This window comes from Pan paniscus, chromosome 10 (genome assembly GCF_029289425.2).
Source record: "Pan paniscus chromosome 10, NHGRI_mPanPan1-v2.0_pri, whole genome shotgun sequence".
Classification (NCBI taxonomy): domain Eukaryota; kingdom Metazoa; phylum Chordata; class Mammalia; order Primates; family Hominidae; genus Pan; species Pan paniscus.
The window spans coordinates 87,341,271-87,362,321 of NC_073259.2; the positions used below are offsets into that span (position 1 = coordinate 87,341,271).

The following is a 21,051-nucleotide window of genomic DNA, read 5'->3' on the forward strand; positions in this document are numbered from 1 at the left end:
CGGATTTGCTGGTGGCATGTTTTTTTCCTCTTTTTCATACCATGATAAATGTATATGTGAAACACAGGGAATTTAAATTTTCTGAGGATCATTACTGAACTATCTTTTTCATAGGAAATAAGGCAACAAAAGGCCATGCATTTTATATTAATTATTCCACTGCATGTAGCGATGATATTTTATATGATGCTGAGCATCTCTTTAAACTACATGAATGTGAAACTTGGCCTGGTTAGTAGCATGTTTATCTTTCCTCTGAAAGCAGCAGTTTTATCAGAGCCAAATACAACACCAAGTTGACACTTTCTTTGCAACAATGTTATATTTTTTGCTTGCAATATTCTGAGGGGCTTCTTCCATCGCTTCCATTTTGCTTGCTGATTGGGGAAAGAAATTCCGTGCACAAAAGGAATTTAAAAAATATGTAAGCAGCAAATGTGAATGTGTGTCAGACAAACAGATTTCCAGCATCTTAGTGCTTGCTTCGAACAGCTTGGAAATGTAACTACAGGCCCAGTTCAATTTGAGTTTTGATGAAAACTCTGAAATTCACATGTGATCCTTTCTCTATACATAGGCCCTCAAGGATGATGATGCTGAAACTGGATTGACAGATGGAGAAGAAAAAGAAGAACCCAAAGAAGAGGAGAAACTGGGAAAACTTCAGTATTCACTGGATTATGATTTCCAAAATAACCAGGTCTGAAGTGGAGAAATGTCTTCTAATTCCATTACATTTTCTGAAATTACCAAGTAGAAATTGCAGCAAGATACCTCTTAAAATATTTTGTTTGCTGCGAGGGGAAAATGCAATTATCAAAGCTATGGATGAAATAATTTCTAAGAACAGGCAGTCCCCTACTTGCTAATTTAACTTCTGGTAATTAGAATTCACAGTATTCAACTGATTACATCTACTTGTGGCACTTTCAGCAGGCAGACAGAATACAAATTAACTTGAAGCAGTCGGTCTGCTTCTGAGAGCTTCTAGCCACAGTCTCACCTTCTCAGCTTCCTCAGCCTGAGCTGCAGCAACCTTCCTTGGACTTTACAGATTTAGAACTAGACAGGGCTAGGGGCCTCTGAGTTGGGCCACTATTCTAGCCAAATTTTTGAAAAATAATATAATGATTTGATAAGGGATCAAAGATGAAAAATTAATTCTTGTCCATTAAATTTAAAAGCAGGATGGCCTTATATGATACTAGGTGAAACTCCTAGTGCTAATGAGATAGCAATTCTAAAAGAGTGAGAAAACCAGAGACTTACTTCTAGAAGGTAACAAAACAGGCATTTTTGCTTCAATTTCTCAAGAAGTCATGAAATGTCACCTAGATGAATGATAATATTGGCTACCTTTTATTGACTGCCTGTCAATAAAATAGAGATTGCTGAAAGACAACTGTTAAAAATCGCTTTTCATTCGAAGACATTCCAGGACCCACAACGTTGATGAAAATGTTCCTTACCTTCTGAATTGTTAAAGAAATGTGAAAGCTGGATAAGAATTAGGGGAACAGGCTAAGTTAGAGACCAGGTTTTTAAAAATCTGTAAGACAGGCAGGGTGCAGTGGCTCAGGCCTGTAATCCCAGCACTTTGGGAGGCCAAGGCAGGCGTATCACGAGGTCAGGAGATCAAGACCATCCTGGCTAACACGGTGAAACCCTGTCTCTACTAAAAATACAAAAAAAAAAAAAAATTAGCTGGGCGTGGTGGCGGGCGCCTGTAGTCCCAGCTACTCAGGAGGCTGAGGCAGGAGAATGGTATGAACCCGGGAGGCAGAGCTTGCAGTGAGCCGAGATCATGCCACTGCACTCCAGCCTGGGCGACAGAGCGAGACTCCATCTCAAAAAATAAAATAAAATAAAATAAAATAAAATAAAATAAAATAAAAAAATCTGTAAGACATAGCCCTTCTCCAAGTAGGAAAGTTTTAAACCTCTCCAGTTCATTTTGCTTCTCTCATCTTTTTGGGTAAAGAACTGATGAATGTAAAATAAATACAGTTACTAGTAATGCAGCATGTGCTAATGATTTCCAGTTTGATGGGAAATGAACAATAAATAAATGAAACACTAATGCTCATCTTTGATGACTAACATCCAAAGTCAGTAATGCTATGAGAGCTCTAAGCAGTTGCAGAAATTCTGTGCTTTATTTAGGAACTGACAGTTCAAATAATGTCTTCACTTTCTAAAGTTTCCAGAGGGTTCCTCATGAAGGATGTACAAATATACTGTCATATTAAAAATAATTTTTTGATCAGCTTCATTATAGCCCTGGCTAGTTATTACATAATACATTCTAGAAAACTACATTATTGGTTTACAGGTTCAGGTTTGTAGTTATACCATTTTTAGTTAATTACATCTGACATTTGTGGTCATTTCTATCACTTCTATGAAAATTTGAGCATCAGGATTTGGTTAGGAGCAAAACCTCTTATTTATATATTCTAGGAAAGATCAAGGACAACTTATATTGGTCTTAATATATAACATATTTTCCAAAAATTTAATCTGGCTTTCTATATGCATCCAGTATTTTTTTCATCATATTGACCATTCATATTTTCCAGTGGAAAGCTAGTGGTGTCTCATTCTGATTAGTCATAATTTTGAAGCTTTCAAGTTAGCTTTAATTATTAATACTATAAGTATCATTTTATAAAGTAGTATTTTTAAGAAAACAATAATACTGAGAATTTTTTTACTAAAATATAGTGAGAGTACATTTACTGTTCCCTTTTCAGCAAACATCAAATCTAAAAAGTTATTTCATTCTGAGAAACTGATGAATTTTTAAAATATTACGCATTGATTTTTCCCAAATGTTCTCAGCTAATTTGATTTATAAAGTGATTCCTAAGAGGCAGGAAGTTAAAGTCTGAAAAACTTCATAAAGTTTGGATCAAATATATGTTTACCAAAACTAAAAGACAACCCTAAAATATTCTAATTAAGACGCTTTCATGGTACAGAGAAATGTGATATTTATCTCTTAGGCAGAAGTCAGAACAAGGTTGTAAAAAGTAACCTCATTCTTTATTAACAAAATATCCAAAAACTCTAAATTATAAATCATCTAGTTTCTAAAGAGTTTAAGCCATCTCTCTAGCATTTTTTCTGCTCAAAAGAAAATTGGTTTTAAAAAGTGAGGATGAGGAAATAGAATCTTACTTATTCGCATTACTACATAAAGGTAAATACCAAATACCTACTTAGCAAACAAAGAGACAGACTGTTTGCTTTACTAATCATGTCTTTATAATCCGATGCCTATTTTAGCTGTTTTTTGACCATCTGTCTGTGTTTTGTTTACCTACAATCTAGCACTCTTATTGCCACTGTTGTATCATGATTCCACAAAAAAAAAAGATATTGAAGCATTAAAATAGAAACAACATAATCATTCAGGTTATTGGGCCATGTTAAAAATTGAGCCACCTAGCCAAAATGCACTTAAGTACACGGTGGGTCACAATTAAAATGGTTATGCATTTTTTTTAAGAGGGGGAATTGCTTTTTTACTCTACTAGCTAAAAAGGCATGAACTCAGATTTTCAGGCTGAGATGTAAAAACCTATGGTGTTACTGCATTTACAAAATAGCATATACCTTGAATAACAGTAAGAGTCTGCTTTGTTACCTATATGGATCTAAATCAGTCTGTTGACACAAAATCTCTAATGGCAGAGTATCTATGATAGTCTACTCACACCTCTTTTTTTCTTTGCAAAAATATTAACCATACCATAATACCTTAATATTCATAATGAGGCTTAAGAATGCATCAGTAAGAAAACAGACTTAAAGAAATGTAATAGTTCTGTGATGTTTGGAAAAAATAAAAAACACAGTTACTCACCATTAAAAAACCTCACCTCTAATCTCCCTTCCTTTCTATGAAGCTGAAATTACATTTCTTTTACTCCATGTCCTATATTTAAACACAGAATCTCATAGATAATAATCATTCTACTGTAAGTTAAAATAAATGTAGTCAGCACACCAGTGAAGGTCAAATATAATAGAAACTAGAAGATCTTATTTTTTATCTCAAAATGCTACCCAATTTCTAAGAAATTTCTACTCAGCTAGCCTGAGGCTTTGATAAAGAATAAAAGTTTCCCACTTTGTAATTACAAACTTGTGATTGCTTAACAATGCATTTTCACTTACAAATCATGCTCTGGAAAGAAAAACAATGCACAAGAGCTTTTAGCAACTGGAAAGTTATTTGATTACAACTCTTTTGCAAAAATGAACTCCATATTTAACTGCAATCAGCAACCTTTTAAAAGCCTCTTTTGTGCTTAAAACCAGGCTTCCCAGAGCCTGCATCAGTCATAATTGGGTTTCTGAAGTCTACATAGCTCAGTTCATTTGCCTTCTGTGTTCAGATTCATAAGAGAATCAGAGTTTTATTAAAAATAAATAGGAAGAGGGAGAAATCCCAATATGCAGCGTTGTGAACAAATCGATCTTTTCCAAAATGTCCACTGATATTTATGTATGCTGTATTCTGTCATTTATTTCAGCTGCTGGTAGGGATCATTCAGGCTGCCGAACTGCCTGCCTTGGACATGGGGGGCACATCTGATCCTTACGTGAAAGTGTTTCTGCTACCTGATAAGAAGAAGAAATTTGAGACAAAAGTCCACCGAAAAACCCTTAATCCTGTCTTCAATGAGCAATTTACTTTCAAGGTATTTGTTAACATTTATTTATAACCTTTCCTTTGTTGTTTTACATAAAAGACTGATCTCATCCTGACACATACATAGACATGCACATGAATGCTTGTTCAGGCACTCACAATAATTCCAGTCAGAATATGCAAAATTCTTATCTTCACTACAGTCAACATTCGATATTGCCTTTCAGCGTGTTCAGAGTAGGATTCGGTTTAGTCATTTCAGAATGGAATGGACTAGAACATGACTAGGATGTCATAGTCACATCTAAAAAGTGAGATCCCTCCCTGAAATAAAGCCAAAGGAATGAAATCATTATTTTTCTGAATTTCAAAGTTTGTGAAAATAAGTACATCTGTTACAATCCCAGGATTAAGTAAGCTATGTCCCAATGCTTAAATGGTACAAATAGACATGACTCTTGTAACAAAATTGTGTGTGTAGAGGGCAATTTGAGCACTTCAAAGTCATTCTTCTTAACTAATCAATAAAAGGAATATGAACATATTTTTTATTGCATTTCTAGCCTTTTTCCTTTACTCTAGGTTCTGCCCTGATGTTCTTCATCTTGTTGAGGCACCTCAGTTGACAAACAACAGAGAGATTCCAGCCATATAATATCTCATCAGGAAAACATGTCCTGCAGGTCTCCAGGATCTTCGTGGATCTTGGCTTGAAATCATTCATAAAAACAATTCTTTTGGTGGATATCTTTAACATGCGAAAAAAACTTTTTAATGCATTACTTAGAACAATATGTTTCTGAAAAATGAAATATCTGTGAATATGCCAGCAGGCTAATTCAAAATCACCACGTCCATCAGCCAGGCTTAGCATGTGCCTTGTGTTGGCAAACATTCTGGGATGAAATAAATTGAAAATGAGGGCATGAGTCATTTTCTCAAACCTTGTTTTCAATTATGTAAAGGGGAAGTGTCTTTCTATTTACTCTAAAATTTCTGAGTTTTCAAGACAAAGGTCCCTCATGTATTGTCAGTAATCTTATTTAAAATCTGGTTTTTCTGTACCTAAGCAGTGAATTTAAAGTAGCAGTAAAGACATTCTGGAAATACTCAGTTCATGAAGAGTATCTGCTCATGAAGCTTAATCACTATAGTCAACATACCACAAAACGTAAAATGGAAATAAAATTTTAAAAATATTGTAATAGTAATCACAGTTGTTTTATTCATCTATTTATTAACCTTAACTTAGGTCAGCAGTTTCTGACCAAAACTTAGTAAGGAAATTCTTAAATTATATGAGCTAATGTATTGGGGCTTTGTTTTGTATTGCATTACCTACATTATTATTTCTTTAAAAAATGCTAATAATTTTATTAGTAATTTCTATAAAACCAAGTATAATTATTGAAATTTTTGAATTCTCTATACATTTTTATCAAGTTTCATTTTATTTCAGAAAGGTTGATCAAACTATACATAAATCCAAAGTATAATATATTCTGCTATATTTAAAAATACTTCAATTTTTCTAGAGAACTGGTTAGACATTGTAGATTACTCATCTTGAAATGCCAAGAGGCAATATGATACAGGAATGGAAGTATAAAAGACTTTAAAGAAGCCTGGCTTTACAATGGATTTAAATCACTTAACAGGAACTCAACATGCCCCAAATTAATTCATCTTCTTTTCCCCCAAAACAGTTATCTGAAGGAGCTACTAATCATTCAAACAATAAATATTTTTAAGTGTTTCTTCTGTGCTAGGTGTTTTACATATATTCATTCATCCCTAAAATAGCCCCATGAAGCAGCCATTATTACAGTATTATCACAATTTAATAGATGAATAAGCTTATGTTTAATCACGTGTCCCAGGCCCTTTAGTTGGAAAGTCCAAATCTGGTACAAGGTCTGTCTGACCCCAAGTCCAGGTTTTTGACTGTTGCTCTTTGAGTACAATCACTAGAAAGTCTAGAGAGATTTTAGATATACAATAAAATTTTCAAGGGTTTATCCTTACTCTAAAAAATTTTGTTTCTTTCTTTGAGAGTCAGCTCTTTGGAAGGGTTTATTTTCCATTCCTTCTAAAATGGAAAAAGGATGATGCTTACTTTTTAATCATATCATTTTAATAAAATAATCAGGTTCCAAACAGATGGTAAATAAATGACAGAAAAGAAAAACTCTTTGGAAAACTAAAATTTCTTGTATGTAGATGGCCCAATATTCTTCCTTTTCTTCCCTCCTTAATATACAGAGTTAATTGAGAAATGTTTGCTGAAGCATAAGACAACCATTTACACTGATAAAATAATAGGAAGTGTATGAAAATTGATCAAACCTTTAAGACAAGTCTAAACAATTTCTTAATTAGGTATTTCTACCCAGTTACTGAAGTGTAGCTTACTTGGATTGCACTGCTTTCACTGAATATTAAAAATGTCACTAATAAACATCCCAACCCATAGCATCTGTCCCAGATATATTTGAACAGCTGGAGAATTCATCAGTTCTTGGCCTTTTGCCACCACTCATCCTAAGGCATGTCATACCCAAGAATGAACTTCAAAACCCATATTATAATGCACCTCTTATATTCAAAACATCAATTTCCTAGTCAGTTCTTGTCAATCAGCAAATTATTTTAGGGAGTAGGTGAGGCACTTGTGAATATCATTTCAATCCTTTCAGACTCCTAGCATAGCCTTTAATAAATCATTGCTCCATTGAACTGTGGCATTTAAATGCCTTGAAAGAGTTAATGGAGCATTTGAAATAAGTTATTTGCCCCTCAGTAAGTTACACCCTGACAATACAACTTAAAACAACAATAACAACAAAATATTCTACAAGAAAAACTTACTTATAGTCAAATGCAATTGGCTTGTTTATTGTTTTATTAATCTTAAGGCTTTATAGTATAACTAACAGCAGGATCCATTATTAATAATGCTAACAGCTTCTAGAACTTTGAGATAAAGCAATAAATCACTAAAATTTCCCATTTTCTCTCAAGTAATTTTAGCCTCAAGCAGTTTGTCAAAAGTCTCAATTTAAAAAATAACCAAAAACAAATTATCTCCCTGTTCTGTTTATGCAATGTAAATATTAAATTAAGCACCATGAACAAGTAACATGTTTTAAGCATTTTTGTGACTGGATATTTTATCCTCATGTCTTTTAATTCAGGTACCATACTCGGAATTGGGTGGCAAAACCCTAGTGATGGCTGTATATGATTTTGATCGTTTCTCTAAGCATGACATCATTGGAGAATTTAAAGTCCCTATGAACACAGTGGATTTTGGCCATGTAACTGAGGAATGGCGTGACCTGCAAAGTGCTGAGAAGGAAGAGGTAAGGGAATTACTAGCATTTCTAACATCACAAGCTGTACTCGCCAGTTTCTGCTCATATAATAACTTATTGAGAAATACTCTTTACAAAGGGGGATGTGGGCCTCTAGTTGTTGACAGCTGGTAAAATAGGGTCAAGGGCACTGCACCACCTCGTTAAAAAGTGTACAGGTCTTCTGGGTGTTATCTGAAAGAAGAGAGAGACATTTGTGTACTGGATCTAGAAACAGCAACCCTGGACACAAACAAACACACATGCCCACAGGAACTCTTTCTAAAAGCTTACAAAAGGCCACACACACTCATAAACTACTGCTTTAAAATGACAACGAAAAATTATTTTATTTCTCATATTTTTCCACAATCATTTTGTGTTTTCTGCATAGGTTATGTAGCTATTACACAGAAATAAAATGGTACTTTTTCCTTGATTGTTTCTGCATATCACAGACAGTTCATTGTTTCTCCTAAAGATACGAGAGCATGATTGGTCAAACATCAAATATAATTCACAAAGCCTGATATTAAATCCATTTTTTAAATGACTCACATTTTTATGCTACTCCTCACATTGTTTATTCCCAGTTTTAATAGTTTAGCCCAGTATTTTTCCATGACTTGAAAAGGGAAGTTCAATATGTTTAGTGCATTTAAGCTTCATAATAATCAATTGTATCTGATTATGCGATGCCTGCCTAGCACCAGCATTTTTCTCTGCAAACATTTCAGTAGACCAATACTAGAAAAGCAAACAACCCTTAGCTTCTCCAAATTCCTAAAACAACTCCTTTCGCAATCACTCTTTAGTTCCTGATGTAAGGCTGTAATTACCCAACAGATTGCTGACAGCTCAGTCATTTAGGATCTCCAGGTCCCTAGGATTCCCTGGCCTCTTGGGGTCACCAGGGAGATCAGAGAGAAGGTCAGGCCTTCAGAGAAACTCAATCAAGTCCATCGCCTGGGAATCCTCTCAGCCTAAGGTTTTCTGTGACCAATCTGAGGCTATGAACTTTATACCCCCTATATGATGAAATGAGGTTTTAGAACAGGCCTATTAATTCCCATGCTGAAATTGAACTTTTCACTCTAAAATTGCTGTTTGCTATTTGATTTTACAAAATGAGTCAAAAAAAGTTAAACTCTGCTTTTTTTTTTTTTGGAAAAAAGTATGTATACTTATACTTTCCAAAAAAGAGCAGAGCTTAAGTATTTTTGTATATAATATTCATGTATACTTATTTTATATATATATATATTTACTGTCTCAATATCTAAGAATGTTGACTAACCTTTCTTAGACATTGAGACAGATTTAGCCCTACTGTGGATATTCAAGAATACCCAGGAAAAATACCGAGTTTTAAAATTATATGATTTTATGGATAGTTCTTTCCTATAAGTGAACTAATAGTAATGTTACAGACATCTTCATGAAAAAAAAATTCAATCATTCAATTACAATGTTTATAATTATTTAACAAAGTAGTGGGATGTTTCATTGACTTTTTTGTTGAAGTGTTTGACTTTGTGTAAATTTTTTGGGTGATAAAGTAGGACCATAAGAAATGTTTATTAACTGATTGGTTTTATTAATTGACTGGTGTTTGGTTGGCTTGTTGGTTGAATATGAGAACATGAACCACTGGTACTTCACAATGCCCACCTGTGCAGGGTGCATGGCTCACACTTGTTACTTTCACCTGGATAATTATCAGGTGGTAATGACATCCAAGATCACACCCAGTGGGTTTCTGAGAAATTGTGCAGTGTTTTTTTCTGAGCTAAGGGAATGTGGACCATTGAGCAAGTTTCCTCTTTCAGAAATCTTTGAGTACGAGCAGAGTTTGAAACTTAACACCAGGCTGACGGGTTTCACTCTAGAATCTAGGGGGTTAGGTAAACTGCCCATTCAGAATTTTAACCTAGAAAGTGGCTTAACATGATTTACCCCTTATCTTACTTACCGATGAAATAGAATAGAACGTGAAGTACCCAGCATAGAGTCTGGCATATGGTAAATGTTCACTAAGTGAGAGGTCTCTCATACCTTTTTCTTGGTTAATTTTGTGTGTGTGTTCTCTTTCCCCATTTTGTGTGTTCACCTCCTCATTTGTTGTGTCTCTTCCCTCTATTTTTATGTACTTCGCCATCCTTTTTCTCACCATTGCACTTACTGAGTATCTGTAGGAGTTATTAATGGGAAATATTAATTTTATCATTACACTCGTAAAACTCTAGAGACTTTCCTCTTTGATTTCTACTCAGGAATAGAAATTTTTGGTTTTCAGTTAGACTATTTCTCTTTATCAAGGTATAGGTTATAAAAAACTGTATAAGACAGATGTCTAGCTTACAAAGTATCTCTGGATGACTAGACCCAGTTAGAAACTTTTTCATTATAAAGGAAGTAAGATTCCACTTACATTTTATATCTGAAGAATTACATATTCTCAATGATGTCTGCTCTAACTTTTCATGCCACTGTCCATTAATTGTAGAAAATTATAATTGTGTGAATAAATTGAAGTCTTAGATTGACTTTAGTTTTATGATTTTAAAGAAATTGTTTTTTCACTTTACATGAGCAATTTTGTTCATGATTTTAGTTTTGCTTTCATCTAGCAGTGTTAAGCATTATTTTTAATGTCATAATGAGATGAAAGATATCAAAGAAAGTGAGAAAAAGGAGTTCAAGGAACAGCTTTGGAATCTAGAACAAGTACTGCTAATCATAGTAAGCTGTTCTGCCAGAGACTTGGATTTAAAGAGGTTAAATCAGACCCACTGACAGCCAACTCTGTGATGTTAATTAAATGGAGTAAGGTTTTATTGCCAGAAAGTTGACAACTATAAGTCATAAGATGATGAAGTAATTGTGTAACTTAAAGGATTATGTACCATTTTAGTGACCAAATAATGTGCAAGCAATTTAGAAAGAAATGGGAAGGAACATGGATAGTGTAAGAGCCTCATTTGGAAGTGACTAGGCCCATGTTTAAAAGGAAGTGATGTGGAAGAGATAAGCTGTACCAGGAAGAGCCACAACAAAAGCACATTGTTCCTACTATTCGATTCTATCCCCAGGTGGAAACATCACTGGTGAGGTTTCCATTTGGCTTGATCGTGTTCCTCAAATTTACACAATCAAAGCCACCTCACTGGTTTCCGTTCACTTGCCGGTTTGTTTTTTCAGTGATGCATGGTCGACTACTTTCTTCCTCCACTTCCCCACCTTCTAATAGATGAAGGTGGAATTTGACCTTGGAGACAGGTCAACATTTCTCTTGTTTTTGTTTCTTTAAAACAGAAATATGTATCCTCTGAGTTCCTAGAGATGGTTATATATAAAACTGTTGTTTCTTAATTTTTTTATTTCTCAGTATATGGCTTCAAAATCATCCTTGGTAATCAGTATTTAATTCTTCAGTGTGCAAAAGGCTACCAATATGTATAGCCCCAAGCTGAATCTTTGAGATTTTCTTCTCTTTAATCTTTCAAAAAATAAGTATTTATTGTATACACAAGTCAAACCTGAAACCAATCTTTATCTTTTTAGAATAATCTATTTAATATTTTGACTTAATTATTTGAAACATTACAAGCAACAGCTATGACTCCATTTTTCCCTTCTTATAAATTTCACTTATGTGCAGTTTTAAAATTGTCTCAGTTCTGCACCCCAGGATCAGGTATATCATCAAAGTATTTAAACTCTTTTTATTTTAACATTTTGTTCCTATTTATAAAGTTTATTTTTATCTCCATGCCTTCTACTGATATTTGTTATCTCTAAAAACAGCATAAGGAATAGATAGCACCAGAAAAAAAAAACTAAGCCTTTTTTTTTAACATTCCGCCCTGATATGCTGCAAGCTCTCATGACTTGAGCAGTACTGTTTTATTGTTTTGTTTCCATTAGAGAATAAGTCTATCACCTCTGCTTTGTGTAAAATTTGGTAAAGAGTGATTTTTAAATGAGATTCTGTAATCTAGTGCAAATGGAAAAAAAATTGATTGCAGAATTAAAACAAGTTGGAACATAATTTAATTAGTATCCAAGCAGAAGGGAAGAGAAACTACTTTAATGCTTTAATGGAAAATCAATTTTGCAAGAAAATTTCACATTTTTAAGCCTAATTAGAAAAAGATTTACTTCACAGAAAAGCATGTGAAGAATACATATTCAGTCAAATGGCAACAGTTTTTTAACTTCCAATGGTCAATTCCTTAGTACTTCCTTGGAATGAGTTAAAGTCATTATTCCTTATGGCATCTTTTATGCCCAAGGATCATGAAAGAAGTGATGCTGTTTCTAAGTATATTTAGCAATCAGACGGCAACTATGCTCTCCAAGAATCTCCACCCAACGATCAATGCCCTGATTGGAAATCCTTATAAAAGGTTAATTGTTGGAATTTTAAACATGGATGCCAATAAGAACCTTCCTGGTCATTCATTCACAACCTATCACATTTGAGAAATGCAACAAAAACATTAATTTGCATCCATAGCATTTCAGGAATTATACTTGTTTTTCTTTACTTGTTCGTTGTCTATCTTCCTCACTGGACTGAAACTCCATCCAGGCAGCAACCATGTCTATGGTTCCTCACCAAGTGTAATCACAGAGGCAAGAACACAATAGGCGTGAAAAACTATTTTTGAATGAATGAATGCAGATGTTTATTGTATTGTAAGAAATGTGTCCAAACGCCCTTTTTAAAGTCCGTATTAATAGTCGTTGTGTTCATATTTTACAAATGAAGGTTAAAGTATTCTGAAAGCTAATCAGCAAAATGTCCTAGCTCTGAATGCTGAAGATAGTTTAGTGCCTTTCTGGGTTTTTTTGGTATGTTTCTTTAAAGATAGAGGCAGTACAGATTCTTAGCAAAATCAACCTTGTTATTGTTTTTGGTTTTGGTTTTGAAAATGATAATAGATTTTGTCTCAACAACTTTTGTTTGTTTGTTAAAGGCTTATTTAGTGTCTCCCTCTTAGTAACCCTCTTTTTCATCCTGTTTCCATAATGCACATGGAGCTCATAGATTACCTTAATTTAATTTTTATTTAAATGTAAGACTGAAAGCTATGGTGTAAGTCTCTGCCTACATCATGGAAATTGATCCAGAGGAAAATGGGAAAGAATTAGTTCTAGGGAGAACTCAAAGAGTAGGAATAGAATCTAAGTTTATCATGCCTAGAATATTTGTTGTTAATCAATTTTATAATATAGTAGATATAGTTTAGTAGTATTGAATTATTTTATAGTATATTAAAACTATAATATATATTAGTGTATCTAGTATCTATGCGTCCATATCATGGGACTTGGAACATATTGATTTCCCTTTAAACTGCTACAGAAGTATAGATGTGTTTTATTTTTTACAGTATCTTGGGTCATAGCTGTGGTTTATTTGAGTTTGAGTCTTTGGTTAGAATTTCTGTCACCAATTATAATTGTATTCTTATGTATAATAAATGTTATCCACTTCGTGATGTGGTTTCCAAGAACATGATAGGAAAAAGCAAGTAACTTGAAATATCTCTCTAGTATGTAGGACTGTAATTTGCTTGCCTTTCTGGTTAAAAAGACTTTTCAGGCAGAGGTAGAAGAAATCCAAATTCTCACTTTAGAGTTTCTAAACAAAAATCCAATATTTTTTATTTTAAATTCCCTAGAAAAGTAATATAAATTAGACTCTAATTTGAAGCAAGAATGAAAGCAAGGAGAGATCCTGGACATTTTCAAAATGCACTTTGGCTACCTTCCATTGTTCTCCCTCCTGTTGTCATACTTTAGCCTACTGCACCTGCCTTCCTTGTCACAGTGATAACCACCCAAAGGTCTGGTCTCACAGCCTGGCTCTCTAGCTTCCAAAGTTCATCTTCATTAAAGCTTATATTAACTTCTCTACCTATCCTATAAACACAAATAATAGCTATCATTTACTGAGAGTCTACTATATGCTGACAAAAAAAAAATCTCATAACATTCTTCAAAATTGGCATTACCAAATCTGTTTTACAAAACAGGGAAGGAAGGGAACTGAGACCCAGGAAAGTTTAAGTAATGTGTCCAAGTTTACACGGGCAATGCCATAACTACAATTCAAACACAGGTCTAAAAGCCTACACTTGCCATTTTTTGAGATTGAGTCTCGCTCTATCGCCCAGGCTAGAGTGCAGTGGTGTGATCTCAGCTCACTGCAACCCCCCGCCTCCCAGGTTCAAGCGATTCTCCTGCCTCAGCCGCCCAAGTAGCTGGGATTAGAGGTGCCTGCCACCATGCCCAGCTATTTTTTGTATTTTTAGTAGAAATGAGGTTTCACCATGTTGGCCAGCCTGGTCTCGAACTCATGACCTCAAGTGACCCACCCACCTCGGCCTCCCAAAGTGCTGGGATTACACGCGTGAGCCACTGTACCTGGCCCACACCATTTTCTTTAAAGAGTCTCTCTTGGTCTTTTCAGGTCTGTCTGGCTCCCAAACCCATTTTCTCTCTACACTGCCATATTGCCACTAAGAGAGTGCAAGGATATTGTCTGTTTTGTTTATCTACTTAGGCCCAGCACATTGCACTGTGACTGCAACATCCAAAGTGCTTAAATAAATATTTTCAAGTAGATTGGTTGAAAAAATTAGAATTTAACAAATATGCATTCTAATGTTCTATCACCTTTGAGAGAGTCATCTTTAAAAGATACCCAGTCATTCCAGTTGCACTGTGGTATCCTAAAATATTTTTGAATTCCAGTCCCTCTCTCCAAGTATCTTTCTCAGTGTATAATACATTATCTGTTCTCAATAATGATTTGTCTTTGCCTTGAAAAGGTAAATCTCATTGAAATGGCCATAACTATGTAGGGTCAAGTATAGGCTATTAGTTGATGATCGAATTGGGTAAAACAGTTGTAATTACTGTGGGAAAGTGATGAGATGGATGTTCTTGTGAGTTTTATATTCTGATTCTGTCCTAAATGCTTTGAGCATTAACATCATTACATGGTCTCTCAAATGGTTTGCTATGGGGAAAATTCTCATTAGGAGATATAAATTCTGATACACATAGTACCAAGAAAATATAATTGTTTTAATAGAAATCAATGTAAGTATTAGGTTTTCTTTTTATCCAAAGAATAAAAGGACCGAGAGTTTTCAGCTGAATTTTAAATAAAGCAGAGCAAAGTGGATTTGGGAGCCTGGATTTCATGTGTATAAGCTGGCAGAGCAGAAAGTGAGGAGTGGGAGTTGAAATGGGAACAAATATAAAACAAAAGGAGAATGAGAATAATGATGTAGACAAGAGCAGCCTTGTTTACATCTGGTTTTTCATATTACTGAAATAATGAAAAGGGTTTTGAGTGGGAAGCAATGTGAGCAACACAGGAGAATGTTTTGTTCTGTCTTCCACAGATTTAAACCTTTTCAAATGTAATCTTTTCTCTTGAGTTCATCATATGCTTGGGAGCAATATTTTTTATCTTGTTTGTGAATCTTAAAATTAGATGTTTTTACCTTCTGTCTTACTCCTACCTACCTTTGAGCAGGCCAAATGTTTGTGCTGTAAAATCTTTAATCCATTACAATCTGTTACTCTGCAATTAGATGAAATGTCAGTGATTGACTTGTACTAGTTGTACTACAGAATAAGGGAGGAGAATGAGGACTCGCTGAAAAACAAGAGCTTAAATAATTAAAGAATGCGCGAGAGAGGAAGCATACACAGACACACAAACTTACTTGCTTTAAACATGATTAAATTCTTGCCAATTATGAACAAGAACTTTTAAATACTGTAAATTAATTTTATTTATTCATTCTTTCATTGATTTCATCATATATTAAACCTCTTTTATAAGCCAGGTATTGTGCTAACTTCAGGGAATACAGTGGTGAATAAGATAGACCCCCACATTCGGCCACCTGACCTTCCGAGCTGGCGGGGCTGAGGCTGGAGTCCTCCCAGGAGTCACAGGGGAATGAAATTTGCAGACTTCCGGGGCTCCTGGCCCTGGGCGTTGGGCGAGCCCGGGGATGGTCGGAAGGGCTCGGGGTGGGGGTGCGGGGGCGTGGGGGGGCGTGGGGGGCGGCAGGAGGAGCCCGAACGAAGCCTTTGCAATTACAGTCATGGCCACCCAGATGGGGCAGTCTTCTGGAGGAGAAGGGCTGTTTACCGGCAATGGCAACATTGGAATGGCCTTGCCTAACGGCATGTATGACTTGCATGATCTCTCTAAAGCTGAACTGGCCTCACCTCATCCTGTCTTGCTGGCAAATGCGGCCTTCAGTGGGAAAGTAAGTGGCAGCTGCTGTGATTACCTGGTCGGTGAAGAAAGACAGATGGCAAAATTGATGCCTGTTGGGGATGACAGCTTTTCAGATAGTGAAGAAGGAGAAGGCCTTGAAGAGTGCTGAAATAAAAGGTGAACCTCATGGGCTGAGACGTTTGGAACTCAGCGTTGTAGAACTTCAGCCTGCATTTGAAGCATCAGCTGCTCCAGAGATTTACAGCTCAAATAAAGATCTTCCTCCTGAAACACCTGGAACAGAGGACAGAGGCAAGAACTCGAAGACCAAATCCTTTTGCTGTAAGTCATGCCAATATGAAGCAGAATCTGAAGAACGGTTTGTGCATCACATCAGAGTGCACAGTGCCAAGAAATGTTTTGTGGAAGTGCGGAGAGGCAGGACGCGGTGGCTCACGCCTGTAATCCCAGCACTTTGGGAGGCCGAGACGGGAGAATCACCTGAGGTCAGGAGTTCGAGACCAGCCTGACCAACATGGAGAAACCCTGTCTCCATTAAAAATACAAAATTAGCCCGGTGTTGTGGCGCATGCCTGTAATCCCAGCTACTCGGGAGGCTGAAGCCAAAGAATCGCTTGAACCCAGGAGGCGGAGCTTGCATGCGGTGAGCCGAGATCATGCCATTGCACTGCAGCCTATACAACAAGAGCGAAACTCCGTCAAAAGAAAGAAAGAAGAAAGAAAGAAAGAAAGAGAAAAAGAAAGAAAGGAAAAGAAAGAAAAGAAGGAAAAGAAGAAAGAAAGAAAGAAAGAGAAAGAAAGAAAGAAAGAAAGAAAGAAAGAAAGAAAGAAAGAAAGAAAGAAAGAAAGAAAAGAGAAGCAAGCAATAGACAAGGAATCTGGCTCTTCCACTGCAGAAGAGGGAGATTTCTCCAAGGTCTGTATTCGCTGTGACCACTGTGGCTACAATACCAATCGATATGGTCCCTATACTGCACACCTGAAACACCACACCAGAGCTGGGGATAATGAGCGAGTCTACAAGTGTATCATCTGCACATACACAACAGTAAACGATATTTGGAAACTGTAAGCCTGGAATTAGGAGACATAATTATTCCTTCAAGTTTTATAGAATATCACTTGGGAGATTCCAAAACCATAGCTATTACATGGCAAACCTAGGATAAGAGCAGTAGTATGAGTGCTGGCAGACCAGCTGCCACTTTCCTATACAGTGAAAAAGGCCAGTGAAACAAGTACAGGCCAGATTTTTAAAAATCATACATTCTCAAGGATCTCCACAAACTGGAGGGTGTACTGGCTGTCTGTGTGATAGCCTCTTTCTACAAGTGAGGCCTCAAATGAACTGCAGCTATCCTGGTGTTCCTGTTGGGGCACTTTGTATGAAAAAAGGGCATGTACTCCAAAACATTTTTGTAGGTTCTTTGGCCAGGCGCCAAACAGTACGAAAGAGTCCAATGTAGGATTTTTCTTACTGATAGCAGTTATTCATTGCAGTGAAATAAAATATGATCCCAGTAGGGAATCTTGAATTCTGACCTCCCATGTTCTATTTTGAAATAACCACTTTATGTTTCTTTTTTTTTTTTAATCTGATGATCTCTTTGAGGCCAGCTTCAGATTTTGGTGGTACAACATGAAAGATTAGGAAAAGCATTAATAATCTGTGGGTGGAAAACTTGTTAAAAATCTGAGAGTAAAGTTTGAGTTAAAAGTTGTTTGAACATGGAATTGACGGGGAGGCCAAAGATTTTTAAAAGCAGAAGATTCTTAAGACCTGAGGAATAAGTTATGTGATAATGGTGTGTGTTTTGTGTGCATGAATGGAAATTGTAAATGTTGAATTCTAGGCTCCGATAATCACTGTCAACAGAAGATCAAGCTGCAAATATTTATGCTTTAAAACTTAAATTATAAAGCTAGTTAAATCTTTCTAACAACTAGTTTTAATGTTCATGGGTACATTTTACCTAAGGTACTGTTAACATTGTATAGAAAAAGATTCACCTTAAGCACAGATTGGCTATCAGGAATTAGTTTGGGGATGGGGTTGTTTGTTTTTTTCTTGTAAATTTGTTTGAGTTCATTGTAGATTCTGGATATTAGCCCTTTGTCAGATGAGTAGGTTGCGAAAATTTTCTCCCATTTTGTAGGTTGCCTGTTCACTCTGATGGTAGTTTCTTTTGCTGTGCAGAAGCTCTTTAGTTTAATTAGATCCCATTTGTCAATTTTGGCTTTTGTGGCCATTGCTTTTGGTGTTTTAGACATGAAGTCCTTGCCCATGCCTATGTACTGAATGGTAATGCCTAGGTTTTCTTCTAGGGTTTTTATGGTTTTAGGTCTAATGTTTAAGTCTTTAATCCATCTTGAATTAATTTTTGTATAAGGTGTAAGGAAGGGATCCAGTTTCAGCTTTCTACATATGGCTAGCCAGTTTTCCCAGCACCATTTATTAAATAGGGAATCCTTTCCCCATTGCTTGTTTTTCTCAGATTTGTCAAAGATCAGATAGTTGTAGATATGCGGCATTATTTCTGAGGGCTCTGTTCTGTTCCATTGATCTATATCTCTGTTTTGGTACCAGTACCATGCTGTTTTGGTTACTGTAGCCTTGTAGTATAGTTTGAAGTCAGGTAGCATGATGCCTCCAGCTTTGTTCTTTTGGCTTAGGATTGACTTGGCAATGCAGGCTCTTTTGGTTCCATATGAACTTTAAAGTAGTTTTTTCCAATTCTGTGAAGAAAGTCATTGGTAGCTTGATGGGGATGGCATTGAATCTGTAAATTACCTTGGGCAGTATGGCCATTTTCATGATATTGATTCTTCCTACCCGTGAGCATGGAATGTTCTTCCATTTGTTTGTATCCTCTTTTATTTCCTTGAGCAGTGGTTTGTAGTTCTCCTTGAAGAGGTCCTTCATGTCCCTCGTAAGTTGGATTCCTAGGTATTTTATTCTCTTTGAAGCAATTGTGAATGGGAGTTCACTCATGATTTGGCTCTCTGTTTGTCTGTTATTGGTGTATAAGAATGCTTGTGATTTTTGTACATTGATTTTGTATCCTGAGACTTTGCTGAAGTTGCTTATCAGCTGAAGGAGATTTTGGGCTGAGACAATGGGGTTTTCTAGATATACAATCATGTCATCTGCAAACAGGGACAATTTGACTTCCTCTTTTCCTAATTGAATACCCTTTATTTCCTTCTCCTGCCTAATGGACCTGGCCAGACTTCCAACAGTATATTGAATAGGAGTGGTGAGAGAGGGCATCCCTGTCTTGTGCCAGTTTTCAAAGGGAATGCTTCCAGTTTTTGCCCATTCAGTATGATATTGGCTGTGGGTTTGTCATAGATAGCTCTTATTATTTTGAGATACGTCCCCATCAAAAAGTGGGCAAAGGACATGAACAGACACTTCTCAAAAGAAGACATTTATGCAGCCAAAAAACACATGAAAAAATGCTCACCATCACTGGCCATCAGAGAAATGCACATCAAAACCACAATGAGATACCATCTCACACCAGTTAGAATGGCAATCATTAAAAAGTCAGGAAACAACAGGTGCTGGAGAGGATGTGGAGAAATAGGAACAGTTTTACACTGTTGGTGGGACTGTAAACTAGTTCAACCATTGTGGAAGTCAGCGTGGCGATTCCTCAGGGATCTAGAACTAGAAATACCATTTGACCCAGCCATCCCATTACTGGGTATATACCCAAAGGACTATAAATCATGCTACTATAAAGACACATGCACACGTATGTTTATTGCGGCACTATTCACAATAGCAAAGACTTGGAACCAACCCAAATGTCCAACAATGATAGACTGGATTAAGAAAATGTGGCACATATACACCATGGAATACTATGCAGCCATAAAAAATGATGAGTTCATGTCCTTTGTAGGGACATGGATGAAATTGGAAATCATCATTCTCAGTAAACTATCGCAAGGACAAAAAAACAAACACCGCATGTTCTCACTCATAGGTGGGAATTGAACAATGAGAACACATGGACACAGGAAGGGGAACATCACACTCTGGGTACTGTTGTGGGGTGGGGGGAGGGGGAGAGATAGCATTAGGAGATATACCTAATGCTAAATGACGAGTTAATGGGTGCAGCACACCAGCATGGCACATGTATACATATGTAACTAACCTGCACATTGTGCACATGTACCCTAAAACTTAAAGTGTAATAATAATAAAATAAAAAATAAAATTAATTAAAAATTAATTGATTTTAAAAAAGGAATTAGTTTGGGGAAAAGGTTTTTTTGTGGATTCTTTCATACTGCAAAAGTAAAACCATTTGCCTTATGGGGAATTGAGCTAAATTCTCATCTAGTCTAAGACTAAAATGCTAAAAACAAAAACATGAAGGAAATTAAAACCCCTTATTATTAAATCAATTTGTAAAAATGTTGTTACTGGAAATTTATTGCACTTGAGGCCTTCTTCCAGAAAATAAGGACTTGATTGTCAGGGCCTGTATTAGGTTCTGAACCTTAATGCCATGTATTCGTACTTATCAGAAATAATTTCATTGAAAAGTACATTAGCAGTATGAACTTCTGATCCAGTTGAAAGTTCTTCCATTTGAAAAATGTGATATTTCCATGGAAATGTTTTCATCTTTTTCTTTTCTAGTCCCACTCCCCCACACTGGATAGAATTTAAGCTAGAATTTTCCCTTTTGATAAAACAACAAAAAATGAACATGTTATTTGTAAGTTGATGTGTAGTATCT

General features: G+C 35.9%; 1 protein-coding gene and 1 pseudogene across 16 annotated transcripts in view; both read left to right on the plus strand.

Annotated features, from left to right (window-relative positions):
* The window catches only part of SYT1 (synaptotagmin 1), a 588,627-nt gene that overhangs the window by 428,246 nt on the left and 139,330 nt on the right, over positions 1-21,051 (plus strand). For 13 of the 16 annotated variants that reach the window (XM_063593557.1, XM_055095933.1, XM_055095935.1 and 10 more), the window contains 3 exons: positions 578-700; positions 4,542-4,709; positions 7,855-8,022. In XM_063593557.1, the coding sequence (XP_063449627.1) occupies positions 578-700; positions 4,542-4,709; positions 7,855-8,022 (459 nt within the window). The remainder of the gene's footprint in view (positions 1-577; positions 701-4,541; positions 4,710-7,854; positions 8,023-21,051) is intronic. The other 3 variants (XM_057299495.1, XM_014347245.3, XM_057299496.1) reach the window with 1 other exon arrangement.
* Positions 12,357-17,083, plus strand: LOC106635388 (RE1-silencing transcription factor-like; annotated as a pseudogene).